Genomic DNA, 27,611 nt, shown 5'->3' on the forward strand with positions numbered 1-27,611 from the left:
TTATTTTATTATATACATATTTTGATCATAAATATCGTTGAAAATATAATTTCCCTAAGAACAATCAATAAAACTTAGTCCTTCTATAAATTATATGAAAATTAAACGGAGATTACGAGAGTCGAATGCTTTAGTCTATGCAAAGTTCTAATACATGTAGGATACCCACGCGTCTACTCTAATAATACCTCATTACATAGCAACATCGTAGGAAACTCTGTTTACACAAGTAATTATTAATCTCGGTTTAATTAAACTTTAGATTGATATTAGATTATTTAAAATACTAACGATAGAACTACTATTGTTTCGTTCGAAAGTTTTCTACTTTTCGTTTAATCCGCAAATAACTCCTATAATCGTACTAATTAGATGGAAGCTGGAACTTTAGAAACATTGCTGATTATTGGATAGCTTTCTGCTGATACAAAATAGATTATATAGTAATCTTTTAAATTAAAACTACCTAAGTCAAATGATTTTATTGTATCGTTTATTTGTTGAGATCGTATATGTAAGTAGAAAAGAGAGGCATCTATATTGACCAAGTACTCGCATTGTTAAGAGTGATGTACCATACATTCTTGATAAGTTTGACATAATACCGCACGAAAACCTTGCGCAAGCTTTCACGCAAGACGGTTATACACGCGATGTCGAACTTCCGTAGAACTTCTCTAACTTAGTTTCACGAAAAGGGTTTAACCTGTGTTGAGGTACTATCTGAATTTACGGTCATTAGTATTTAGCAAAATGAAAGTTAGAGAATGTCTACTATACATGCCGGACCCTTGGGTAGCGTGAAATTTCTTTCGTAAAGACATTTTTAATTGTAATACTATTTAGAATTTGGTAATTTTAGTATAAGATAAGATAATTTTTGTTAAATATTCAAGTGTGACTACGAAATGACTTTCATTTTAAATGTAAAATTTAATGTCATTCGATGTCTTCGAAAGTGATTTCAAAATATGAAAGATCATTCATGTTATGTTAAATATAACTGATGTATTCATACCAATCAATTTCCTCTTTGAATTCATTCGAATTCATTTCTCGATCGACAAAGAATCTTATCTCTGTAGATAAAATACTGTTATATGATAATAGTTAAATTATACTGTTACCTATGTTTCTCTTTCTTTCTCTCTGTAGATATTATCCTATATAGATAAGTAAGATAAGTTATAATTAAAATATCTTTAAGTTCTTGATATTTTAAAAGCATTATCTTCTATCGATAAGAAGGCATAACGTTTTACAATTTATTATAGGATACGTTATTACCGACATAAATCTAGCAGTTATCATATGGAAAATTTTCAACTTTACCAACGTTATCAACAATCGATACATCATTAACAATCGGTGATATTATCAACAGCCGCTAACATCATTTACTGTTTTCAATATTTTAGAAACATCTTTCGATCTTAATAGCACTTAACCAATTTAGATTGAAATTAGTACTATTCTATTACAAGTGTAATTTAGTGAACTTTGTTTTTTTTTTCTGATTTTAACGAACTTTGGGATTATAGAAACAAAATGTAAAAATGAAACTTCATGATGTCAATATTATTCGTAGCTCTTTATTTTACGAGATCGCGAGTGCACTTAAAAACAGTTTATTCAACCAATAATATTTTTTAAGATGTCGGTAACTTCTTAAGAGCGAAACTTATCACGAAATATTTTTCCATAACTTTCATATTTTTACATTTACATTTTACATACATACATATAATTTGAAAACGAATGTTTGTTCGGTCGCAATTTCGAACGTTCTCTTACGGTACAATGAACGTTTTATCTTATATACAAGTTTCTTACATATACATATATACGTATATATTTATAATATCAATTAAATACTCTTCATGAAAACTTGAAATAATACTGTCGTTTTCGAAGTACGTATTGATTTTTCAAGATCGCTTTTACTTTTGAACAAATCTAACGATATGGTGAAAGTAGCTGCGTCCAAATACTTCCTCAACACTCATATACACTCACTTTAATTTTTCATATATCGAAACAATAATCTTAAAGTACGGTTATCATTATTCTAAGAGAAAAATAATTTCATCGATTTAAATTATTCAAGATATTCGACATTTTCAATCAAGCCAGTGAAAGTGAAAGTGATACAAATAAGTTTACTTTCTCCGAATGAATAACTATTCTTAACAGGAATATTTGATATAAGATTGCAGATACATTCAATGATTTGCTTATATATTATATGAATAATTTTTTTTTAATGATCACTGAATTACTCTCTATATAAAGAAAAAAAAATGTATGTATATATATATATATATATATATATATATATATATATATAATAAAGATTACCTTTTTTTAATTTTTACGCTTATAATAACGTTCTTTTATTCACTAGCTTGATCGAGAAAAATCTTCGTAGCTCGCTTACATGACCATGGTACGATACGGTACTTCGTTTTCTAATATCACGACGAAGTATTTAGAAATGTGAAAGGAAAGAAAATTGCGCGAAAATGAACTGTAGCATTTTAAGTCGTAGCTCTTTTACGTGAATGAATGCGAGTACGTGCGTTCTCGTATGTAACGTCGTATAAACGTAGAGACACGATTTACAAGGAATTCATTGCCAAATTATGTAGTATTAGAAAGATAGTAATTAAGACGAAAAATTCGCCGTTTCCATCGGAATAATCAGTGCATGCTGCGTTCCATTGATCGTGATGAACGGCCGCTTGTTTCTCACCTGAAATTAGATTCAATTGTATGAGTTTATTTTATATTCAATATACTTATTTTATATTCAATAGTTAATCTCGAAGAGACTAGCAGGATAAGCATGAATTTAAAATATCACAGAATGGTGTTTCAGACAAAGAGCATTGTTTACCAAACAATAGAAACAAAAATTAACATGGGAGCCATTTGTCCATTGACTCTTTGATATTTGTCTTTTTCTCTCTATTATTAAAAAAATAATAAAAGATGAAAACAGATCTAATCTCAATACCTCCGATCGAAAAATAATTATTGAGTAGAAGATGGTTATAAAAATAATAAAAACAGAAATAACATATTTGTTATTTATTTTTTCGACATAAGTTCTTGAACAAATGAGATATATAGATTGGACGTACGAGTTCCCGTGTAATTCTCGAAGCATTCTCTCTCCTTCTCTCTTATTCGATTCTTTTACGAGGTCCATTAGAACGCGGCTCCCGACTAAATAGGTTGCAGTCGCTTCGGTTCGACTTCGTCTCTAACGTGAAATCTTTACTGTGGTATTAGTTCGCAAGAATATCTCTTAGTATGTTTAACGACTTCTACGAACTATAAAGTTTTGCGATGCAAATATCCGTATGCCATGCTTCTTCTGAAGTAATCTCTTCTCTATTTCTCTGCACGTCGGGACGTATGAATAAAAATTAATTAACGTAAAAACTAATTAAAATATTTGATTAGTATTCATTATTAGATAAAAAGTTAACAAAATAAGAAAAAGAGGAAAGAAAAGAAAAAACTTAAGAAAAAACTTAGGATAAAAAAAAAGAAAATTTAATCAAATTTACCGTTAAGAACGTGAATGTGAACAACGGTCGTGCTGAACTGCCCAACGGAACAGGCATACTCTCCACTGTCAGTCTTTTTCGCTCGTTCGATATGAAGCTTCGTTATCACTTCCTCGTTCGACCTGGAAAATCCATTGCTCCGAATATTTCTCTCGCATAAAGACATAGCTATATATCGTCACGAACGCAAACGATATTCCCTTGTCGAAGTAATCGAGATGATTGTACGGCTATTCTCGATCACTTTAAACGATATTACTACGAATTCGTGTATGTGTGTCTGTGTTAGGAAAAATCCACGAGGTTGATCAATTCATATGTAATACGAGATAGACTTAATATTTTAAGTGAACTTTGAATATCTCCTGTTGAAACTTCTTTTTTTTTTATTTCAATTCACAGACAAATTCAATTTGACGTGCAATTTTCGATAGGAATAATGTCATACGCATTCGTACTCGCACGTCGGAAAACCTGACGACGTGAAAGTGATCAATATTTGAAAAATTGTTATGATATCACGAAGATAATATATTTTTAACGTAATCGATAGAGAATAATGTTTTACTATTTATACGATTAATTATATTCACCCGTTAATGTGATAAACGTCAACACGATCTGACAAACTCTCTCCACTTTTCCTCCATACCGGATGCGGTACTTTCGAGTCCGGACAAGACGGCCTTACGACACACAAAAGTTCAATACCACTTCCAGTTTTATAATAACGATCACGTAACTCGTGTCTGGCCTCATCGACAATCTTTATATCCGGGGCTGAAAAATATCGATAGAATATTTTAAGTTATTCTTGGTATATATCCATGTAACATTCTTCAAATTATTCCACAGGTATATATTTACATAGAATTTATAATTTCATATGGCATAAAAATAAATTTTCGAGTGGTCTACGAACGATCGATAACAATTTAATAGTTTCCATTAATGATAGAACGATTTTATTAGAAACTAATTAATAATTAATTATGATATTAATAATTAATTTAATAATTCTAACTTGATACGAGTAATAGTTTCTATAATAAAGTAGAACAGGTTATTGATGAAAAGAAAGGAAAAGTAAAAGAGAAAAACGAAGAAAGATATCGATATTTTGTCGATATGAAAAGATATTTATTCTCTCTAGATTATAATTTTTAATTTAAAGATGGATCATCGACTTGATGTATCAATTTATAAATTAGAAAGAAACGTTTTAGATAATACATAATACGTAGAATATGTACATACACGATAAGATCAATTTATTCTGATGTTGCAAATATTTTACTTGGTATCGATCGAACGAAAGTAATACGATCAAAAGATCGGCAGTATTGTGTCTTAATTGAACTCAGAGTTTCGCTAATGTCGAGTCGAAGAAAGAATGATTGATATTGTGTATGCGAGAGGCTAAAGAGATTTTCTTCGACGAATCTTCAAGGTCTTTTCGCGACAAACGATCTCATGGCTCCTCTTTTCCTCCAGCTTCTTTCGCTTACGACTCCAAATCGATGAAAAATGAGTGATCGATCGACTTTATGTACCTTTATATATGTATGCGTGTACACGAGTATATTCGATGGTATCCTCTTTTCTTCCTCTAACGTCTTTCTTCAAAATTTCCTTCCTATTTTATCAGAAACGTTCTATAAAGCTTTATAAATCCTCCACCTTTCTTCTTTTTCCTTTTTTTTTTCGCAACGTATTAAAAAGTCGTTCGTAGAAAATTCTATACAACTACGATGAGAGAGGCAATACAAAAGAGATTTATTTAACATCGCTTTTTTTTTTTTTTAACATCGTATCAATTTATCGGTTCTGTTGATTCTTAAGTACGATTAAAAGGACCGTTTTTATAATTTAAAGGAAGTCCTGATTTGTTCGATTATGTAAGTAATCAGCTATTTCTCTCTGTCTGTATACTTTGAATGACGATCGAAGAAAAAGAAACGAGAGAAAGAATGCTATAAAATACTAAACAGGGATTCGAGTGAATTTAAAGTTCTTTTTCGTTTGAAAAAGTAAAAGAAAAAGTTTCTTGTCACTTAAACGGATTAAACGCAAGTAAGTTTCTCCCATTCTACTTGACGATGCAAAAAAGTGAAAAGAAGAACGAGGGAGTTGAGTGTAATGTCTAGCAAAGTGTTCAGACCGATGACCAACGAACGAGAAAACTTTTTGGAGATAAATCAAAGGAAAAGTTATCGTTTCCGCTCGACCTTTTTTTTCCATTGGAATGTCTAAACTCGTATTTACGAACTTGTAGTACGGAATGCGATGCGTTCCAAGTATCTTCGATGATTCTCAGATCGGATCGAAGAGTCGAGATATATCCAGATTCTAATATGCTTGAATGGAGATTTTTCAAAAGAAGCTTTTATTTGAGCTTCGTTCGTTCGAAAGATAAAGAAAAAGAAGAAGAGACAGAGAATACGCTTTATCTATTTCTCCTATGTATATATATATATATATATATATATATATATATATATATATATACATATCGTAGTACGGATAATAGAACAGTAATGCCAACATGTGGCTCGAAAAGGATTGACGAGGACAAGGAGATATTATTATTCGCTACAAAAGGATCCGATATAACGACGTTCATCGTTCTATCCTCGCACGATATTGTTTTTCGTAATTTAGAAAGAGATTGAACGTGAGAGTTTCGATTAAAACATAGAAAAATTTTTAATGATAATTTATGTAGGAGAAAAAAAAAGAGAAAAAGAGAAAAAGAGAAAAGAGAAGAAAAGAGAAGAAAATGAATATTTATAAAGTGTCTGTGAGTTTAAGTGCCACGTGGATGAAAAAAAGGTTTAGAAAGGCATCGTCTGATATATATATATTTTCGATTTAAACATCCCATCTGAAGAAAGTACGACAGGTACATGCATATGCCATCAACTTAACCGATTCCGAAGTGATTTCAAATCCGAGTACCGATTGGTTTGAATAAATAAATCAAGGTTTGCGAGGAACGATCCTAGTGAAAATCTATTCCCGTTTCATTGGTAAGAAGAGAATAATACCTTTCTCTCATCGTTATGCTACTTCTTTTGTCTTTTAAGAATCTATTTCCGTCTCCTAATTGCATCATTAAGATTTATCACCATCGGAAGTGGGTATAATGACTGTGAAATTAAATGATTCTTCTGTTTCTAATTCGACGATGGAATGAAAGAACGAACGAACGAACGAACGAACGAATGAAGGAACGAATGAACGAAATTTCAAGAAAGAGGTTTCCTTATATATCGTTCGTATTATCTACGTAAGTACTTAGCTTCCTTTCGGATTTGAAAATCGATTTGTTAAAACGTCTCGAGAGTTCGATATCGTAAAAGAAGGAGAATAATAGCGTATCTCATGTGCTACGAGCAAGAATCAGAAGTGAATGGCAAATTCTTGAATAAATACGGCCAATTGTAAAGTCAACTCCGAACAATGTTCACGGTCGAAAAGCGATATGTGTTCGTCCTCGATCGCATCCATCGATCTCTATTCTAACGGAATAGAGTCGGAGGAATGTAAAAGCAAAGATATTCTTTATATCTAAGATGGAATTTATTACGTTAGAAAACGTAACGACTTATATTTTTAATGGATCTCAAAGAAACGGATCTCTCGTTGGAGGCTGTCACAATTTCTCGACGTTCCTTTCTGAAAAATTTTATTTGATTAATATTTTTTAAAATAAGTCATGGAATTTACGTTTGAACGAGTTAACTCGTATCTTGAACAATTTTTTGCGACAATGTATATATATATATATGTCATTGTCGTTGGTGTCTCTTTGACATCGAGTTTTCTCGTAATTAAATAAAGACAGATAAGTCAAAGTATCGTCAGTATAATCAAAGTTATGGTATTACCAAGAACGGTGACGTTCGTGACTAGCATTCTCGGTGGATGTGTATTCACTTGACAGATGTACAAGCCACGGTCTTCTCTTCGTACACCGGCGATCGCTAGTCTCCAGTTATTTGGATACTGGAAACTGACGCTGTACCTCGTGTCGGAAATGTGAGTCATGTTGCCTAGAGTTAGAAGAGAACCCCAGTCGTCGTTTCGACGTACCCACATGACCTGCGATTGAAATATAATATCGTTTTACATACGGACCTGAGTTAGACATGGAATATCCGATGGAACTTTCCTAAAACTTTACTCCTCTATTAAACTGACCTATAATATCCTATAAATTTGATATTTTATAGTTCCTGCTTCCGCTATAGATCTCTACGATATCCTTCTCTTCTCATTATAATAGTAATAATGATAATTTAAAAATCAATAATGATTTTTTTTTTTTTTTAATTAAAGTTTTAAGTGAAAGAAAAAAAAATTAAAGTAACATGTAATTAAAAATATACTGAACATTTTTCTTTTCTTCTTTTTTTTTTCTTTCTACCTTTAATTGTTTATTCATTAATTATAAGATAGTAACTTTTAAGTACTCACTTTTCTTCCGGCAAGCATAGCAACGCGACAATCTAATAAAGCAGTAGCTCCCAAATGCAATGCCACATTTTGTGATCCATTGATTCCTTGTCCTTCCGCATTTTCGAAATAAGGATCCCAATCGGTTACACGGTGATGCCTCAATCGAGGTATTCTTAATGGTGGCAGTATAGCAGAAATTTCTTCTGGAATTAGCCGAAATGATACACGATTATTTCGGCTAATTATACGATATAACAATTGTTTTTCACATGCGAAATAAAATAAGAAATTATTTAATTCGAGCTAATTCGAGTAATATTAAAATAACTATTTCAGTACTTATATCACATTTTTGTTAATTGATTAATTTCTTTATAAAATTCAAAATTTATTTATTATAATCCAGACGAAAAAAAGTTTTCAATTATAACCGATTTTCTTTGAATGAAACAGTTACTTCTTGTAAGATTACAATGTATTATAGTTCTCTCTTACTCGTTCGTTTATCCTTTCTCTTCCTCTATACATACATACATACATACATACATATATATATATATATATATATATATATCTTCCTCTTCCACTCGTAATGTTCCGAACAATAAGGGATAACAGAACCATCTACTGTCTCAGTACACGAGTAAAGCCTCGATCTAATTTCTCCGAGAGCACAATTTCAGTAAGATTTTCACATAAGCCATAGACATACGTCTTGCGTGGGAATGTACGCGTAGGCTTTCTTCTTCACAAAAATATTTTATAATATACATACATATACGTGTATTATACATACATACATACATACATACATATATATATATATATATATATATATATACATACAAATCTTTACGAATGGAAATCCGAATTTCGTTTCGTTAAATATTAATTTTAAGTTTGTGATTCTATAAGCCAAACAAATTGAATATTTCCACCTAGACACATAAACACACACACACATATATATATATAATATACACATACGAATAAAAGTACATTTGTTTGTAAATAGAACTAGCCAAAGAAACAAAACGTATTACATTTAAGTGAAAATACGAAAGGAGCTTAAAAGTGATTATCATGATCATTTAGATTCAATCGATAGAGATTAACGTAAGTCATTAACGTGAGAAAGAGAAAGAGAGAAAGAGAGAAAGAGAGAAAAAGAGAGAGAGAGAGAGAGCACACAAAGAGGGTATATTCCTTCGATGAGAGCAGGTGCAGCCTCTTCCGAGTCAACGCGGAGCAATATCCGTCTGAGAGCGGTACGGGGGTTGAAAAAAGTCGAACTCTTGGAACGCTCGAGATTGTTCGTGAAGAGCCGAGAGAGATACTCGACTTAGTAGGTGGGAGTAAAAGAGGCAGGTTGCGAATTGAAAAGGACACAGAAAACGTGAGTGTAAAACGTCGAAACGAAAAACTGTAGAGAAAGAGATAAAGAGAGACAAAGTTCTTTTCGATTAACTACTAAATTGAGCCTATATATATATATATATATATATATATATATATATATATATATATATTTCTGTCTATTAATTATTAACTGTCTATGTAATATTCGAAGTTAGAAGAGGATTTATTTCGTTCGTTTTCGGCAAATGTCGGATGAGTTCAAAGGGTGGAAAAAGTTAAGTGGACTTCTCAAATATGGGAACCAGCTCGAGTGGAGAAAAACAAGCGTGGAAAAGCGTTTCTGTCTGTTTCTCTCTTTTCTCTCCCTCTTTCTCTCTTTTTCTCTCTTTTTTCTCTTTTTCTTTCTTTCACTCATCCTCCTCTCGACTCGTAAAAAGTCTTTTTAAGAAGGCCTAACATTGCAAGGTCGCTATTAAAAAATTATACAATTTCTTAAGAAAGAAAAGGGAAAGTTACTTCCTATTCTTGTATTAAAATATCTCGCTTGTTAGGTGTCCGTGTTTTAGAGGACGACTTCTTTCATCGTCCATCTTCTCTTTTTTTTCTTTTTCTCTTTTTTCATTTTTTTTTTTTTTACTCTTGAACGTTTACGAAGCTACAAAGTGTCATATTATAGTGCGCTGGTTGATTTATAAAGGTTGAACTTGTCTCACGAGAGATCGATCACTTTTCGGAAGTTAGTTTCTGATTTCGTTCAGAGGTTGCTGTATTCTTATTATAAACGAGTCGTCCGAAAATCCTGTCAGAATGAATGATCAATGAAAATTGTCAGATACGATTCATTGACAGCCGCATCATAAATGTTTATTCATAACGCGAAGCCCGCGTGACGATGGAAATTGAAGATAATAAAGAAAAATACACGTTTGTATACGAATCGATGTTATCATAAAACGAACGATATTGATAATTTTTAATATCTATCAGCCTCTTTTGAATTAACGTTATTATAAACTAAATATACATATACATGCATATATATATATATAATAAAATATTTAATTTTGAAAGAGATAAAAAATATAACTCCGAAAAGTAACGAAGTGATTTCCCATCGAATGATTCTTCGTACAAACCTGAATAAGCAATAATCAATGACCCGATTTTAAGAATGCACGATCGGTAGAGGAAGTATATACGAAGCGAACGTAAGTAAGTCGATAGTATGTAAGACGACATAGGTGCCAAGAGTTTCTCTTCAATTTCTTACGTATGTCAAAAAGTCACCGATATGAGAATCTTCCGGATCCGTGAACGAAGTAACATGGCAAACAAGTAAAGGCCTTCTTACGTTCTCGGTTCCATCGAGGTCAATCCCTCGTTTTCTTCCTGCTCTACGGCAACTCAAGATACCTAATATCTTTGAAATATATAGAAGGTATTGCAATACATGCTAGCTAAGTCAAATGGAATACAGTAATATCCCAAGATAGAATAAAACTACGTAATATGACGTAGAAATTGAAGAGAGGATTTTACAAAATTTCCAACGATACTTCTCGTTTTGTAGGGTATTGCGAATGGGATGGACGACTAAAGCGAAATGTAACGATGATTGAAGCGTCATTCGCGGTGCGTACGTGAAAAATTGTGCGAATAAAGTACTCCATGTTACGAGTGCTCGACATGGAACAAGAATATTAATTGATTGATTTGTTTGATCTTCTTTTCCCTTTCATTTTTCTTCTCCGTTCTTTTTTTTCATTTTGTTTTATATTTTTGTTCATTCCTCCTTTCTTTTGGAGAAAACTACGTTTTTTTAACGATTACATCGTATTTGCATTTCTCTCCAAATGAAGTTCACTGAAAACGAGCGGCTTACGAAGAGATATTTCAATTTAGAGACGGAGATAAAACTCGTGGCTTTTCCGTGGAGATATGAATATTAACGAGAACGTATAAAAATATTTTTGCGGTTAATATATAGAAAAGTGTGTCTTAAACGCTTCATTAAGTTACATTGCTCCTTTCATCCATTGAACTTTGAATCGATCGTTACTGAGAAGATTTTCGCTCGAACGATCGATTCCTCTTCGTCTCGTCGACGAAGAAAATGACTTATCCTTTGGTGATTCGATTTTGTTGCAGTACACTAGGTTCACTGGATAAGAAACTGAACGTCTTCGACGAAGTATATGTCTTGCCTCCGGCCGAGTTTACCCTATCACCTTGGAATCCTCTCGACCTACGGTCTATGACAAAGGAGGAGGAGGAGAAGTTGGAGGAAGCGGAGGAGGAGAATGCAGTAACTAGACGCTTTCTAGTTTAACCAACCACCAAACTCGATAGATACGGACGTAGAGATCGTTTGAGTTGTGTCTATCGAATTGTTGACAATGTCTGAGCCAACAATAATTAGGACATTTAATTTTTAACGATATATTCGATTTAGGTGGTCGATCGATCATCAAATGGAGGATAAGAATTAAGGTCAAAAGATATTCAATCATATATATATATATATATATATATATATATATATATCCTCATTTGCTTCCCCTCTCTCTCTCTCTCTCTCTCTCTCTCTCTTTATCTCTTAGTCTATCTCCTAATATATTAGGAGCGCTCACTCATTTTAATTACTCCTCACGAGACGCGTGCCACCTCTATTCGAGCAATTTTCAAAGACATGTAGAATTCTGGAAGCATTCATGTGCAATTTTAGTGACACTAAAACGCCACACGTTGCATTATAATCCTGGTCGTAAATCCGAATTGGCAGCTGGCACTTTCTCGTGTCGCCATTCGATTTTAGAAACAACGGCTGGCACTCGCGTTCGATTTTCATAGCATCACGAGTTTCCTGATTGCTTTTCAATCGAGCTTCTCTAACTATTAGGAATATCTAAAATCGTGACAAGGACACGACAATTCTCGACAAATTTTTAACGAGTTCACGATCAAACTTTACTTTGCAACTTTTCCATTCCAATCTAATTCGTAATTCCTTTAGTGCAAACATCATTCTATCCATGACAATAATTTATACGATAAGAAATGTGTAATTTCAGAGGGATAATATAATATAATTATAAAGCAAGAAGAACTGAAACAAGAAGAATAGCAAGTTCCATTCGAGGAAAATACGTTAGAATCTCGCATAATTGCAATGATGTTCTTTGTGTGTCCGGTTTCTCTTTGGAGAGCATTGCTGGTGCTTTTGCTATACTTGTTTCAACTCTTGCAAGAGAGAAAAGCAAAAGAAAAGGAAGAGTACGAACGACATTGGTCAAAGCCAAGAGATAAATCTACAAATGACCAACATAATAATAAGCGAAATAGTATGGAGGACGGAAAAACCGTCAAGTTGTCTGCCTTTTTTTCACGTGTATGTGTTCACGCGAAAGGGCGTTAATTAAGCTCCACGCGTCCATTAGACATTCGACAACTTCTGTACAGTGATGAGAGTAGGAGGGAAAAAGGTCAGTTACTGCACGTGCCTTTCATTAGCACTAATGGGGAGGGGAGAGGTTTCAACTCTCCTTTGAAAATCTCCCGCCATTTTCTCTCTCTCACTTTCACACATATACACTCACACACATATATTCATATATATATATATATATATATATATATATATATATGTATGTATGCATGTATATGTACATGTACATGGTATGTACAGTCATCTCTTTACCCTTTTCCTCCTCTCTCACTCTCACTCCCTCTCTCTCTTTCTCTCTTTTTCGCTCGTCGCTCCGAGTTCGAGATTAAAGTACTTGACCCAAAGTGCTCTATTATCGACGTCCGTTCTCTGCCGGCGATTCTTTCAACGATGGACCTTCGAGCCTCGATCCGCATCGTCGACCATATAACTCAAATAATTAACGCTTAGCTGCATTGTCGAGGGTGGGATTATATATCGCCGAAAATTCGCGAAGGAAATAGTTGAAAGAGAAAGAGAGAGGGAGAGAGAGAAAGGAAAGAGGGAGAAACCGTACATAATAAACGTTTGGAATAAATGAGCGAGAAATGGTAAAGTCGTTTCTCGATTGCGATTCGTTACGATCGATGTTTCCCCGAATTTAAAATCCCTTTGTTTTAGTGGCGAATTTTTTACCCGTGAAATTGACCAATCATTGGTGTATCGTAAAAATACACGGAAACAAACGAGATCTTTTCTGTGGAAAAATTTTCTACGACAATACAATGTTCTTTTATATTTTTTAAAATGCATATTAAAAGAAAAACTTTAACGCACGAAATTATTTTGATATAGTTTCGTTTGTGTTCAAGCCATTACAATATTTATAGGTTTAATCGTTCGATTGTTTTAAAAATTATATTCTCAAGTTAAATTGTAATACTTGTTTTATTAATTAAAATTAAAATCTGAATTGAAATTAAAGTCCATGTAGATTTTTTTTTATATTTATATTAAAAGAAGGACAAATGGTCATATGTCTGTTATAATGATCGAGCTATGAGATTACAGGTCATCAGTCTCATTTCGAAATACATTCGTTTCATTTACATTCGAGAAACTGTCACGGGAAGGACATTCGTAAAGATCTTCCAGGAGATCTCATTTTCCTTTTGATTCCTTTCTTTCTGTTCTTCCTTCAAACTGGAAAGAAGACGATCAAAAGGGGGTCGAGCTGATGGGAGTAGACGATTCTAATAAATATACATCCAACGAAAACCATTTGTTTCGACGCATCACCTTATGGCAAAAGCGCGAGAACGTCGGATCATTCGTCTTGTCGCTCGTTTTTCATCGGTGGAACGTGCCGCTACCCCCACTCTCATATATTTTAAACCGACGTTTAGCGAATTTTCTCACATGTTATGTCCGAGAGAAGCTAAACACTCGAATGGTCAACTATCAATTCAAGAATCGCTCCAAAATTCAATCGTTTCTTAATAAAATAGATTTTTTCTAATTTTTTATATATTTTTTTTTTATTTTAAAACATTGCAATTATAAGTCTAAGAAATTACTGTAAGAAAAAAAATCAGCGAATTATTCCGTAATATTTTTTTTAAGCGAATTGTATTCTCAGACAGAACGATTTCTAAATAATAACAAAATCTATTAGGAATATATAGTATAGATATTACAGGTGACGTAATGTTTTCCTTTTTTCTATTGCCTTAGTTCGTCGTTGACGATCTTAGCTTCAAGGTCTTTTAAAAGTTCTTTGTCAATGTCGAACTCAGTTCGTGTGTAGACATCTTACGGTACGGACGGTTTAGTTCAATTCTCATATATCAGATATACGTGTAAGTACATATATACTCTTTTTTAATTATTAATCATATTTCCTTTTTATAGGATGATTAAGAATTATAATTTATATTATGCGAATATAGTTTTACGTACAATTTGTATTACAATCAATTTATTTATAAAGTAAGTAAGCTTTTACTTTGGCGTACGTACATATATATACATATATATATATATATATATATATATATATATATATATATATTCTTTTTTATTGATAAAACAAGATTCACTTAAGAATATATACAATGATAGATATTATCTAACACGTCTCGTTATTTGAAAATCACTGTCTTAGTATATTCCATAATTTTCGTACTACTTTCTCGTGACTTCTCGATAGGAACTTACTTAATCAAGGAAGTACGTCATTCTCGAGTATCTTCTACGGTTTCACTGTGCAACAGAACGATAACAAGTTCAGAGCGACGTGTACAGCGAGTTGAAGTTTCAAGGAATGTGTTTGCGCATTGTAATTATAATCTGCTTGATAGAATTCAAAGGTACAAGTTAAGGAATTGTACAATTTATTTATTTATTTTTTATATCAGTCATTTCATTGAAGAAAAGAAAGCGAATGATTATAATAATTTCAATCAAAATAATTAGTACGTAATACTTTCTATCGACGATTATATGCGTGTGTGTATGTGTATACGTATGTATTATTTGAATATTCTAACAACGTTTATATGCGTGAATATATAAGAATTTTTTATATCGGATATAAAAGAAAAAAGAAATATAATATTACAATAGCAACTTTAGAGATATTCCATGGATAGAGAAAATGCCAACGTTAAAACTTGTTCCTTCGTCACGTTGATAAGCTATGAAAAAAGGAAATATAAAATAGATTTGTCCGTTGGGTAGATGTGAGTAGGAGATGAATAGAAAGAAAAACGGTACGAACATTTCAACATTGCATATATACGTTCTCTGATCCCGACATTTCCGTTTCTCATGCTGTAAAACGAGGAAAAAGTATTTTAAGTATATTACGTATGTGGTATTCGACTGTCAGGAGTTAACGAGATGAACCCGTACGGATGAACCTTCTATACGATTGGGATTAACTGACATGGGAGAACGAGACGTTAACGATTCAAAGGCAAATAGACGAGAGAAAAGAGGGCCGTTAAGGAAAAAAGAAATAAAATAAAAGAAAAGAAGAATTTGCAACGAGAAGCAATTAGACAGAGTTCCCAGAGGTTTCGAGTTATCCTATGTAAATATTACTTTCGTTTCCTGATGCATCATTAAGACGAGAAGTAAGTAGAGATTATGTATATATATATTTTTTATTTTTTATTTTGCCGCATCTTTCTCTCGTATAACAATTTTTCTTACTATGTGAAAATAAGATTTTTCTTACGTTATTTAGATAATAATTATTGGACTCGTGTACAGTATATTTTTTAAAAAGAAAAAGTAAAAGTAGATATAACAGTAAAAAAGAAAAAAAAGATACAGGAGAAATAGAATATCTCGTCTTTCACTAAGAGAAATACTTGTTGCTCGGATAAATAGTAGAAGAATCTCCGACATGGTTACAATGTATTCGTTATTTTCGAATTGCTACTACTGAAAATTACGTTATACTGTCCAACGAATATGGATTGTCATGCCACGAAGTTAAATGGAACAAGATTTAAAAGCTGCACAGTCCGAAATTGCTTGTACATTTTTCAAGCCGGAAAAGTCGTCCCGATTCATCCGGCTATAACCTTTTCATCAGCATTTTTCGAAATTGATTTTCAGATCGATTTATTCTGCGTAGGTTCATTGAAACTTATTTTATATACACACACGCGTATTTACGTTGTAACAATAACAATAGATATATATTTTCTTCTTTTTTGTTTTACGACAAATTCATTTCTTACTAGAGTTGATAATAAGTAGGACGTTCGAGTAATAATTTTGAATCTCAGATGATATATTGTTTACTTCAATTTCGACTTTAACAATAAAATAGTTCTAATACAGAGACAGACTAATTCCAAGAAGACTATCCCAATAATGTAGTAACTTTGAATCTAATCCGCTTGTAAATTCGCTTCGACTATACTGTTATATTGTATTTCGTAAGATTGTACGTATGTACGTCATACGTACATATCTGAAAAGCTTTATACTATATTGTACAAGTAATTTAATTTATTCATTTCGTTAGCATTTCCCTCGTATATAATTTTATGTTTTTTTAATCATTTCATTTTCTAGAGACTTTACGTGCATTACGTATGTACGTTCAATTCATGCTATGCTATTTGAATGTGAAATGTACATGTATATACCTACACTTAATAATTTCATATTTAAAAAAGAATATTAAGTTAATTCTTCTTTTGTATATTTTTAAGTCTCAAAAAAATCTACCATTGAATTTTTCTATATTTAAAAAGAATTTGCAATTAAACTGTATAAAAATTCTGAGGACTTTGACACTTCACCTTTTCAGTATGAATTGTTACGCATTTTATAGAATCGATTGTCTCTTCAAATGTTCAAGGTCATATGTAACCACCGATTATTTTGTCAGAATCGATAAAAATTTAAATCGAGCGAAAGCGTTCATTCGTGGCACGATTCTCTTTTTAATTAGCCGTTCTACGAAAATAATTTTCTTTCAGTATGTATATATGTGTGTGTGTGTGTATGTATGTATGTATGTATGTATGTATGTATATATAAAGATTATAGAAGGAATCTAAATCGTAGAACGAATATAATAGTTTAATCATGGTACTTGGGAATAACGGACATCATTTTGTAAAACTTAATTAATTATTCATATATCTTATCTATTATAATTAAACAGTTCTATGCAAAAGAGAAAGTTGTTAATAAATGTCATATTAATAAACTTCCGTACATAGAAGTTCGAAAATGGTGCTGAAAATCTGGATTGGTTGTAAAATAATGCTTTCGTCATGACCTCGTTTAAGCAGGACGTAAGGAAAAAGGGCCTAGCGTAGTGTTTTCGTGATTATTTGCGTTATGAAATTATTAAATACAATAACGTTCGATTGTTTTCACTCGATAAAAATGGGGATCGAAATCTCTCGAAACAACGACAGACGATAGAAACTACTTTTTGATCTTAGTTTTCTTTGTAACAGATATTCATCGGTTGATAGATCAATATCTATTTTCTTTTCTTTACTTCAATAATCCGTATAATTCAGAATCACAATCTATGTATGTACTAACTTTCCATAATGTCCCGATCACTTCCACATCAATGGTAAAGCTTATGCATCGTTTAATAATGCAATTCATTACTTCATTACAGAGTTGGAAAACTGTAATCCGTGTTTCGATAGACAATTCGATTAAACAGGATTTTCAATGAAGCGAGAAAATCATTCGAAATTTGGACATTTACGTTAACAGAGTTGACAAAATTTTTAAATTCATAGATCATACATATTTAAGCTGTTTCGATTCATTCATAAATTGATAACGTTACAATTGAAAATTTTCATTGTTTCCCATTTTCCATGATAATCCAAGGACATTTATTAAATGCGTATCTATTTTTAAATCAAACCATCTCGTCAAAATTTCATGAGGATTTGGAGGAACTACTACCAGTGCTGATAATATAACTGAAGGACCGTACATTTACGGCATAATGTAGCAATAGCTTTAAACGAGATTCGCGCGATAACAGGTAAGTGCACTTAGAATATTTTCTCACGTATTACGTGTCCAAGCGTTTTGACTCGTCGATAAAGAAAAAGATAGGGAAAGAGAGTAAGAGAGAAAGAGAATATTCTAAGATATTGGTCCGAAGTTTTTCCGCTTTCAATATTATAATCTAGTTAAAAAAAAAAAAGAAAAAGAAAAATAAGAAGAGAAAATTAAAAAAAATTTAAACGTTTACAAGGAGACATGGGATGAAAAGTTTCAAAAACAAATGATCCCTTTAAAGTTTCTCCTTTCTTTTTATTTCAACGGTATATAAATTTCATAATGGAAAATGAACGATGCAACTTTCCATAGTATGTTCAAGTGAAATCTACGGATATTACTTTTACCTCAAATATTCATGAATCAAGTTTGATAGGAAAGTCTCTATCTGTTGGAAATTCGACAGTCTACAGCACGATACGGAAGGTATGCTATGCAATTTACGCTTTCGACGCAATTAACGACCAGTAATATGGGACACGTTGCCTCGAGGGAGCAATAACAACAACAAGAACAACGACGACAACAACAACAACAACAACAGCAGTGAGCGAAATCGTTCTATCGATAGAACGTCCAGAAGAAGGCAAGAAAACATAAGAGTTTTTTTCACACTTTTTTTTGTGCGAAAAGGAAGTAAATGTATTTTGAAATCACGCGAGGATCTTTATCGTTATGGCGGTCACGACGACGTTGAGAATTTATGTCGCTAAGAGTTATACTTACACAAACATGATCTCCTCCCATGATATATGCAGGTATGTTGTATTCGATTTACAGCTATATACATAAGTATACACATAGATACGTACGAAGTTATATCAATGAGTTGACCACTGTCAACATCGATAACCAAACGATCGCTAACATTCGTGACTGTGTGAATAGTATATAGAGTGTTCCAAAAATATGGACTCAAATCGTAACAACATAATCAGTTTTATTTGGAATATCGAACGTTTTCAAATCTATTTTTTTTTTTTTTGAACAATTACTTTGTTATCCATATAATTAATAATAAATCGATTGTTCACAAAATTTTGCTCCAACAATTTAAGGAACATCCTATACCCGAGTGAACATAAATGCGACGCTCGAATAAATCATACGGACAGGTAAACGTAAATCACCATTCCGCATATATCCCTATAATAGGTTCGTCCCGATTCGTTGAAAATTACAGCATACTCGATGACATCCATCCGTTAAGCGTGAAATGAATCCGCATTATCGGAATGAATTATTTGCGAGATGTTTTTCGGAAAGAAGAATTCAGGATCGTTCGATAGCGTGATCAGTCGTGCTATTATTCGGGTGCACCATTTTAGAAAATTTTTACGTACGATATGTGTACGTCAGAGTTTTTACTTGTCAAATATTAATATAAATAAATGAAATCGTAAAAAGTGACTCGTTATTTTTAACGAGTGACTTTTTCCATGGCTAATCTGAACTAATCGAGCGATGGTCGATCAAATTCTTTTCATTTGTGAGTTCTTACTAGAACTAAGAATTAATTGAGAATGGAACTGATCGAGAGCTTTGCGCTTTGTTACAGTCGATATAACGAGTAACGATTGGGTTTGCATCGAAGAGAAAGAGAGAAAGGAAGAGACAGAAGGAGAGAGAGAGAGAGAGAGAGAGAGAGAGAGAGAGAGAGAGAGAGAGAGAGAGAGTGAGATATAGAAAGAGTTCTATAATTGCAAACGGTCTCATCGTATTCTCTCAATCCGACCTCATCTTTACGTTCGTTTATCTCAAACTCTGGGCTTCTTCCACTCGTAAACCTTAATATTAATGATACTAAGAAGTTCTTCTTTCGTTATATTGTCTTTCACTCTTTTTCTCTCTCCCTCTCTCTTTCTCTCTCTCTCTCTCTCTTTTTCTTTATTTCTCTTTCTCCTTTTCTTTTTCTTCACGTTAACAATCTCGTCTAATGTATCGGTACAACGAATAAAACGAAGAAGAAAAAGAAATATGATGAAAAATCATGGCTATTGAATATCCGTGGAAAAATAGTGCTTTCTAAGTCTCTCATATCTTCGAAACGAAACTTTCTTTCTACTTTTATCCAAACTCTTCGGTTATTTTATGCGATAATTAAACCGTATGAAAAAGTTCCGATAGTAATTCCCGATAAAACAGAACAAAGATAGAAGAGAATGAAAAGAAAGTAGAAAAAAGAAATAATAATATCGTGAATTCTTTAGTTAAAACTGTTTATCACCCCTGATTTTATAATGGCTTGCGGCAAAAATTTTGATGAACAAGATTTCATTTTAAAGACAAAGGTTCAAGCAAGGACAGGATTTTTACGAACTTTTAAAAGAGCTTCGTTTTCTTTAAAAACAATCGTTTCGAAAAATGATGGTTTTTCTCGACCATAGTTTACGTATATAAAATCTAATTCTAAAATAATTTCTTAAAGGAACGTACTGAAAGAAATGTTTAATTTTTTTATTGTCCTTATTTGTTCCTATTTATTTTTATTTATTTTTATTTAAGCTTTTCAGTTTAATTATGATATTTTCTATTCTATTTATATTTGCCATTATATTCACATGTTTTAAAATTCAAGATATTCATCATATAATACTAACTCATATTTTGTCCATATCTTTCATATACCGAACGAAAGGTGGTGAACAGCCTTAAAGAGCAACCTTTAACGCGTTAACGTTTAACACTAATGACTGAAAATCATTGGTGACCGGCATTCGATTTTATCTACTTTACTTTAAAAACCCTGCTAACAATTGTTTATTAAGTTTTATAAGAATGTAACCATGGCGGATCGTATAATCCGATTCAATCTCGTACGTATTTAAAACTAGAATAAACGTAGAATTGTGAAGCTGTTTAAAATCTCTCGTGTAAAATAAAATGAAGATTTTAAAAGTTTTCTAAAAGCGTAAATTCTTTTCAAATAATATAATACAAAAACTTCAGCAATGAAGTTTCTTCATATTTTTATTTAAATAAAAATAAGAAAGCATGAGGTATATATTAAACCTCATGCAACCAATCGATTGAACTTAGAGAAGATAAGATAGTGAGTTAAAGCAGACTGACTTATCTTTCCTATACACATATATATATATTTTTTTAAGCTCTTGTCGCATAGATCGAACGATTCGGCTGGGATTCTTCGTTGAATAATAAATAAAAGGGAAAGAGATCGAGGAACATCGAGAGAACATATAACATCCGTACGGTGTTAGAGAAGGACGGCCGCTTTGGGCTCGTAAAATTCGGCCTAGAGACGAAAGTTTTCCTGGCTCACTCGAGCTAGTGTGCAGCAAGTATGGATCGTGAGGTAAGCTGAAGGGGATGCTGGTAGCTCCGTTGGTTAGGTTGGTATGAGAGAGAGGAGAAAGTTCCGTGCAACTTTTGCGCCAGACGAATCACCGGCAGGTTTGGGTCGGTAGCTCGGATTAGCCACGTATAGTGATCAACTCCGGAGCGGGTAATTAAAGCGGTGCGCGCCTCCTTGCACTTCGACTTCGCGCGCCGTTTATTATATTAGAATGGAAAGGTGGTTTCGGTCCCACGCGTTTTCCTTCTCCCACTGGAAAGTAGATATCGAGGCGAATTTTGATTAAATTTTCTAACCCTTGAACCGATTCGAAAATTAAGCCAAAAATTTCAAAATAAAAAATAAAACAAAATATGGTACAGAAGGTAAACTACGTACGTACATAGGTAGATAAATGAACGATTTTTTTCAATTTTCGGTAATACAAGTTACATATTCATGATACAAAATTACATTGAATATAAAAAAGAAAAAGAAAAGAAAAATATACACAACCAAAAAGGGAAAGAAAAAATAGGAGGGAAGAGAGACATAAAAAAGAAATAGTAGACATAGGATATCATGTGAAAGATATAAGAGAAAGAGGGAAAGAGCTACAGAGAGAGAGAGAGAGAAAGAGAGAGAGAGGGAAGAGTTCGAGCAAGTGAGCAAATATTGAAAATTCTCATTCATGCATTATCACTCGCCATCTGTTCCCTCAGTTTTCTTTTTTCGTTTTTTTTTTTTTCAACAATATTTTTTTCCTCGTACAAACAACTGAGTCGAAAACGGTTGGAAACTAGCATGGGCTTTGTCCGATAGCCTTTCGCGTGATAAATATAGGCTCGCTATACGGATCGCATTCGATTCTCACCCTTTCCCTGAGAGATTTTTTGCGACGAGGATTTTCGAATGTCACAGTAGATTTTCATTGGTAGGAATTTTTTGCTAGGCAATTACAGAGACCTTCACGGATACCTACCCCGTTAGACGCGAGAAATTCTCTTGGTTTCGAATAACCTAAATAGCGTTGGTTCGTATGTACGTGAATACGCGTTCGTCGATTTCGTTTGAACTAGGACATACGTAGTTTTTGTGTCTATACGAAAGTAAAGTCTCGTTTAGATACGTTGAAGGAATTAATCCAATATCTCTCTACGACCTTATTTTATCTCTACTTTCTTTTTTTTCGATTAGGATGCGTTTATTGAAAAATTGTTTTTTATACTCTACCCATAGATAATATCTTTAATCGTAATCGATGACAATCGTGTTAATTAAATTTTATTACATTGCAAATTTCAATCCGAACCACTTAAAGAAAAAGATCAAACATTTTATACGATCAGATAATTACTTTTCTATGTTCGTTATTGATTTGCAAACTCACCTTGCAAACCAGTGATATTTCTCATCATTCGGTAGCCGTTAACAAGCTTCTCGCGTAGATGGGTCCTCTCGCAGTGGCACTGATAATTGGTGATTACGATCGTGGTTGTCGCGAACGCGAGGAACAACCTTGACCCCCAGGTTGGTCCTGTCGACATCGTCCACCGGTTTTCGCATCCCCCGAAGCTTTCGATGTTCAACGCGGAATCTTGATTTTCGCTGACGTGACACCTCTGGGGATCGTTTTCAGAACGATCGCAAATTGTCGTACTTGTCCGTCTGAAACACGAACTAGATTATTCACGAACTCTGAATAAAAAGTGAAAAATTTATGATAACATTTCATTTTTAAAACCTTTTAGAAAGATCGATTTTTATTACAACGAACGAGCGTTGTCGAACAAAATTCAGTTACATCCGATGTACATCCTATGTACGTACGTTTATATGACAAGCAAGTAACGAACAACCATCGAGAAATTCGTGGATTTGCATAACAAATGGTGACAAAGATAAAAATTCGATTATAAATATCAACGAATTGTAGTTTTGAAATTGTAACATTTTTAATTAAAAATAATTCATTCGTATCTTTTTAAAGGAACGTTGCAAATGTACGTGATTCCAAATTTTTAAGGATCGAATATAACGGAGAAAAGAAGACAACGAAGAAAAGAAAATAAGAAAAGTAATCACGGTGGTTTAATCTTTTAATGATGATCGAGATAACGATAGGAGAACATCTACGTAGGATCGATCTCAAATATGGCTACAGGTGCGAGTGACGTACAATAGAGACTATCGTTGCACTCGGATAATAACAGTTGCACTCGTAGCGCTTGGGCACTCGTAGCTCGTCTCTCGACATTTAAATTATCGAAGGGAAGTGCACAGGCGTTCGATATTTTAACGTCAGTTTCACGCAGAGGGTTTAATAGTCTACTTCAACGATTACGCGTTGCCTGTGACGGGAGTCACCAGATAAACGGTTCAAAAGTCAATCAACTTAACGTAAAAGTTTACACGGTTGTAGAGATGTAATGAAGGAAGATCGTAATATTTTACATCTCAGAACTATTACCTTTCCTTTCCATTTATTTATTTATTAACGTGTTTAATAATCGAATAAATATTAGGAATTCTTTTCAGTTAGAAAAAACAAATTGCAAATTTACGAGAAAGAATATTTTTCAAACGAATATTATTCGATTACGTCGGACGGATTGAATTAAAAACTTGAAATGTTGGCGATGAAAAAAGTTGTATCGATTGTATTATAAAAATTACAAATATTTACAGGGGAATAATTTTCGTGTACAGGAAAGGGAGGCGAAAGAAAAAAAAGGAAAAACATTTTCTGTCCGATCGAATTTCCTTTTCGACCTTTAACATTTTTACGGATTATATCTCTGTCAGTTGAGTTTGTTATAGGGAAATATTGTGAAGGTTCGTTTTCTCGCCTAGTGAAAAATTCGTGTCGGTTTTTAGCCGACGATGTGCGAATAAACAGAGATGGATGAGTGGCGAAAAAGAAGTGGAAGAGAAAGAAAGAGAAAGAAAGAGGACGGCTCGACGGTTATCTGGCCGAGATACAAGTGCACATTCATTGGAGTATACGCTGGTATACAAGTACCTATCGATATAACCTACAAAAATTCCACCTTCCACCCCTTTCTCTTTCGACGGGTTGTGACCCATTCAAGCATTTTGTGCTATCGGCCTATCTCCGTTTTTCACCAGCAACCAACCCGAAAAGAGTTTGGAATTTTATTCAACTTTCCTATCGAAAGACGATACGAAAGTTTCTATGCAAACGGTCGCTCGTTTTACCCCTATCCTCCCCTTCTACCCCTCCCTCATTTCTTCTCCATGTTTAAAAAGACCTCGCGATTTCTCTTTGAACACCGACGAAGCTGTACTCGTATCGCCATGGAGAAAAACGAAATCTAAATCAAATTTACGTCTCCTCGTGATACCTACATCTGTCTATGTATTTTTCGCCCCTTTTTTTTTTCTTTCATCTTTCTTTTCTATTATCAACTCGATATAATGCTCTAATTCGTTTCCAATGATCTAGCGTCGATTAACTTTAATACAATATTAAATCGTTTTAAAATTGTTTTATACGATAAATAACAATAATTATAACAAATATTTACGATAAATAATGAAAAGGAAAAAGAAAAAACTAAAGGATTGAAATAAAACATTTTACTCTCTGACTATAGAAAATGTTAAAAATCTTTTAAACGAAAAGAAAAAGATAAGAAAGGAAATGCGAGAGTAAAATTCGATACGTTCTAGAAAGAGGAAGATAAAATTTTATATTATAAATAACAATTAAATATTATCACGCTCTTTTATATTTTTGAAGATGGCACATGGCAAATAGTTTAACGTCTGCGAATGACGTTATCCTAGTCGGCAATTTTTTTTCTTACACTGCAAAGTCCTTGCGAAAGTATAAATGTTTCTCGAGCCATTGCTTGCGTCCATGTTTCATTCGCCGTACATATCTATCTATCTTTCTCTCTTTCTCTCTCTCTCTCTCTCTCTCTCTCTCTCTTTCTCTTCACCCACCCTCTAATTTCTCTTTTTCTCCTTCACGTTCTGGTTCGTCCATTATTCCAAGCAAGTAGTTGCACATCGGAACATCGTAACGTAACGTATTCCACTGACTCACACAAATGTACAGTCCGCCATATGTTCATTCATTTTCAGTGACTTTTAGTAACGCGTAAACCTTCTTTTTCCATTCTTTCAAGTCAAACAGATAATGAATATTTTCGTAATAATCTCGAGGTCTCGGATAGAGACTTTATCACGTTTGATTCGAACGTTTCGACAAACGATTCTATCCAGCCAGAGGAGAAAGTACGATTAAATATTTTGTTAGGCACGTCGAGAACCGTTTGATCGCGTTTGATCTTATTTGATTATCGTCGGTGATACGTTTCGAGACTTTGTCTTCTCTCGTGACGTGACAAAATTAACGAAATGGCTTTGATGAAACTCATCCGATAAGAAGGAACAATTTCACGGCATTGTGATAACAAACAAACGTTCGTTGTCGGATTAAATATACGGTAGAACTGAGTAGTACTCCTTTGTTTGACTTTGTTTCAACTGAAAGTCAGTTAGATTGCGATTCGAGAGGGACACGAGAACTAATTTTAGAGTAACGGGATTAGGACTTGTCATTTGCGAATTGCGTTCTCCGTTAACGATGATACGTATCTATGGAGAAAGAGAATCGTGGAAATGATCGAAATTATAATAGAGTCAATATTTTACTGTAATCCCTAATAAAAATATAAGAAGATGAGATACGAAAGAATTCGAAGTTACACTCTTGTTACATTTTTTTCTTACAACGTTACATGTTAGGATAAAATTGGCATTATGAAAGTTATAAGAAGCTTTCACAAAAATTCCTAATCACTCGCGGATATTAATTTAAGAGTTTTTGATTCTCTAGATGTTCTAGTTCTAAAGAAATAAAGAGAAGGAACGCGAAGAGGAAACACGCGAAAAGAGAACTTCTAATCAATGAAAAGGCAACGCCAAGGCACGATTCAGCTTTCGAGTTTTGAGTCTGAGAGATGTCACGGAATCACGAGTGTACTCATGATGTACATATATATATATATATACACTATCTTTTGAATACTCACCTTAAAAAAATGTATTCGACTTTTGGCCCGCATTTCATGATAAATACGTATACATTGGTATATAATATAAATGTGTATAGCTATGTATCTTCCGTATTGCACGTGGAAAAAAAAACATTAATTTAAAAGATAAATATAAGATGATAGACGCAGTTTCATTTTTTATCACAATATTGCTTCGCGTTATCCATTAAATCGAAACGAAGCTGTAGTTGTATATATAAAAAGATATCTAAGTTCCTTACATTTGTTTTTCAAAGTTTATTACATGTACCTATATTAAACATTAGTCTTCCGGAAGACTCAAGATCTCATTCAGTGAGTAAGAAGCAAGAAAGCACAAGTAAAGTAATGGTAAAGCGATGGCAAACTTTTCCAGTTTCCTTTCCAAGTTCGCACGTTAAAACCTGCGTGCAGTCGTAAAGCGAAAAGCTCGAGATTTCCTGACTTCGTTCAGAACAATATATACATCCATTGGTAGAATCACATACATAGAACATGGCCCGCCCTTTCTATTTCGAAATAAACGCACCACCGGTTGCCGCATGGTCTTGGACACAGTCTGCCCATTGTATTCGAATAACGAAGTAAACCCATTTGCAATGCAAACATTACGATCTTCGAATAAAATTTGCGTCAACTTTTCCGTCCACGTTTTCAGTCATTTATCGAAACGTTCGAATTATTTGTCAAGACTCGTTAACGCAATAACAATTTTACAATTCGCATAGACGGACATAATTAATGTCGGTTTTCTTTCTTTGTTTTAATTCTCTTCTATATCTTTTCTATTTCATTTTCAAGTTTGATATATCGTTCAATATTCGGATGAGAATAATTATAGGAAATCCATAAGTAAACAGTGACTG

At 33.1% G+C, this 27,611-nt stretch overlaps 1 protein-coding gene and 1 long non-coding RNA gene across 2 annotated transcripts in view; one reads left to right on the plus strand and one right to left on the minus strand.

Annotated features, from left to right (window-relative positions):
- Positions 1-1,572: 1,572 nt before the first annotated feature.
- The window catches only part of LOC122630272 (zwei Ig domain protein zig-8-like), a 43,981-nt gene continuing 17,942 nt past the window's right edge, over positions 1,573-27,611 (minus strand). Inside the window, exons 2-7 of the mRNA XM_043814609.1 lie at positions 23,070-23,347; positions 8,055-8,239; positions 7,466-7,679; positions 4,169-4,355; positions 3,576-3,697; positions 1,573-2,752 (exon numbers count right to left, since the gene is read on the minus strand). Of these exons, the coding sequence (XP_043670544.1) occupies positions 2,619-2,752; positions 3,576-3,697; positions 4,169-4,355; positions 7,466-7,679; positions 8,055-8,239; positions 23,070-23,226 (999 nt within the window). The 5' untranslated portion in view covers positions 23,227-23,347 and the 3' untranslated portion in view covers positions 1,573-2,618. The remainder of the gene's footprint in view (positions 2,753-3,575; positions 3,698-4,168; positions 4,356-7,465; positions 7,680-8,054; positions 8,240-23,069; positions 23,348-27,611) is intronic.
- Positions 15,383-26,677, plus strand: LOC122630275. The gene is made up of 3 exons (XR_006327447.1): positions 15,383-15,956; positions 21,495-21,700; positions 26,547-26,677. It is a non-coding gene; the product is annotated as an uncharacterized LOC122630275 (long non-coding RNA).

The sequence above is a fragment of the Vespula pensylvanica genome, chromosome 6 (assembly GCF_014466175.1).
Source record: "Vespula pensylvanica isolate Volc-1 chromosome 6, ASM1446617v1, whole genome shotgun sequence".
Classification (NCBI taxonomy): domain Eukaryota; kingdom Metazoa; phylum Arthropoda; class Insecta; order Hymenoptera; family Vespidae; genus Vespula; species Vespula pensylvanica.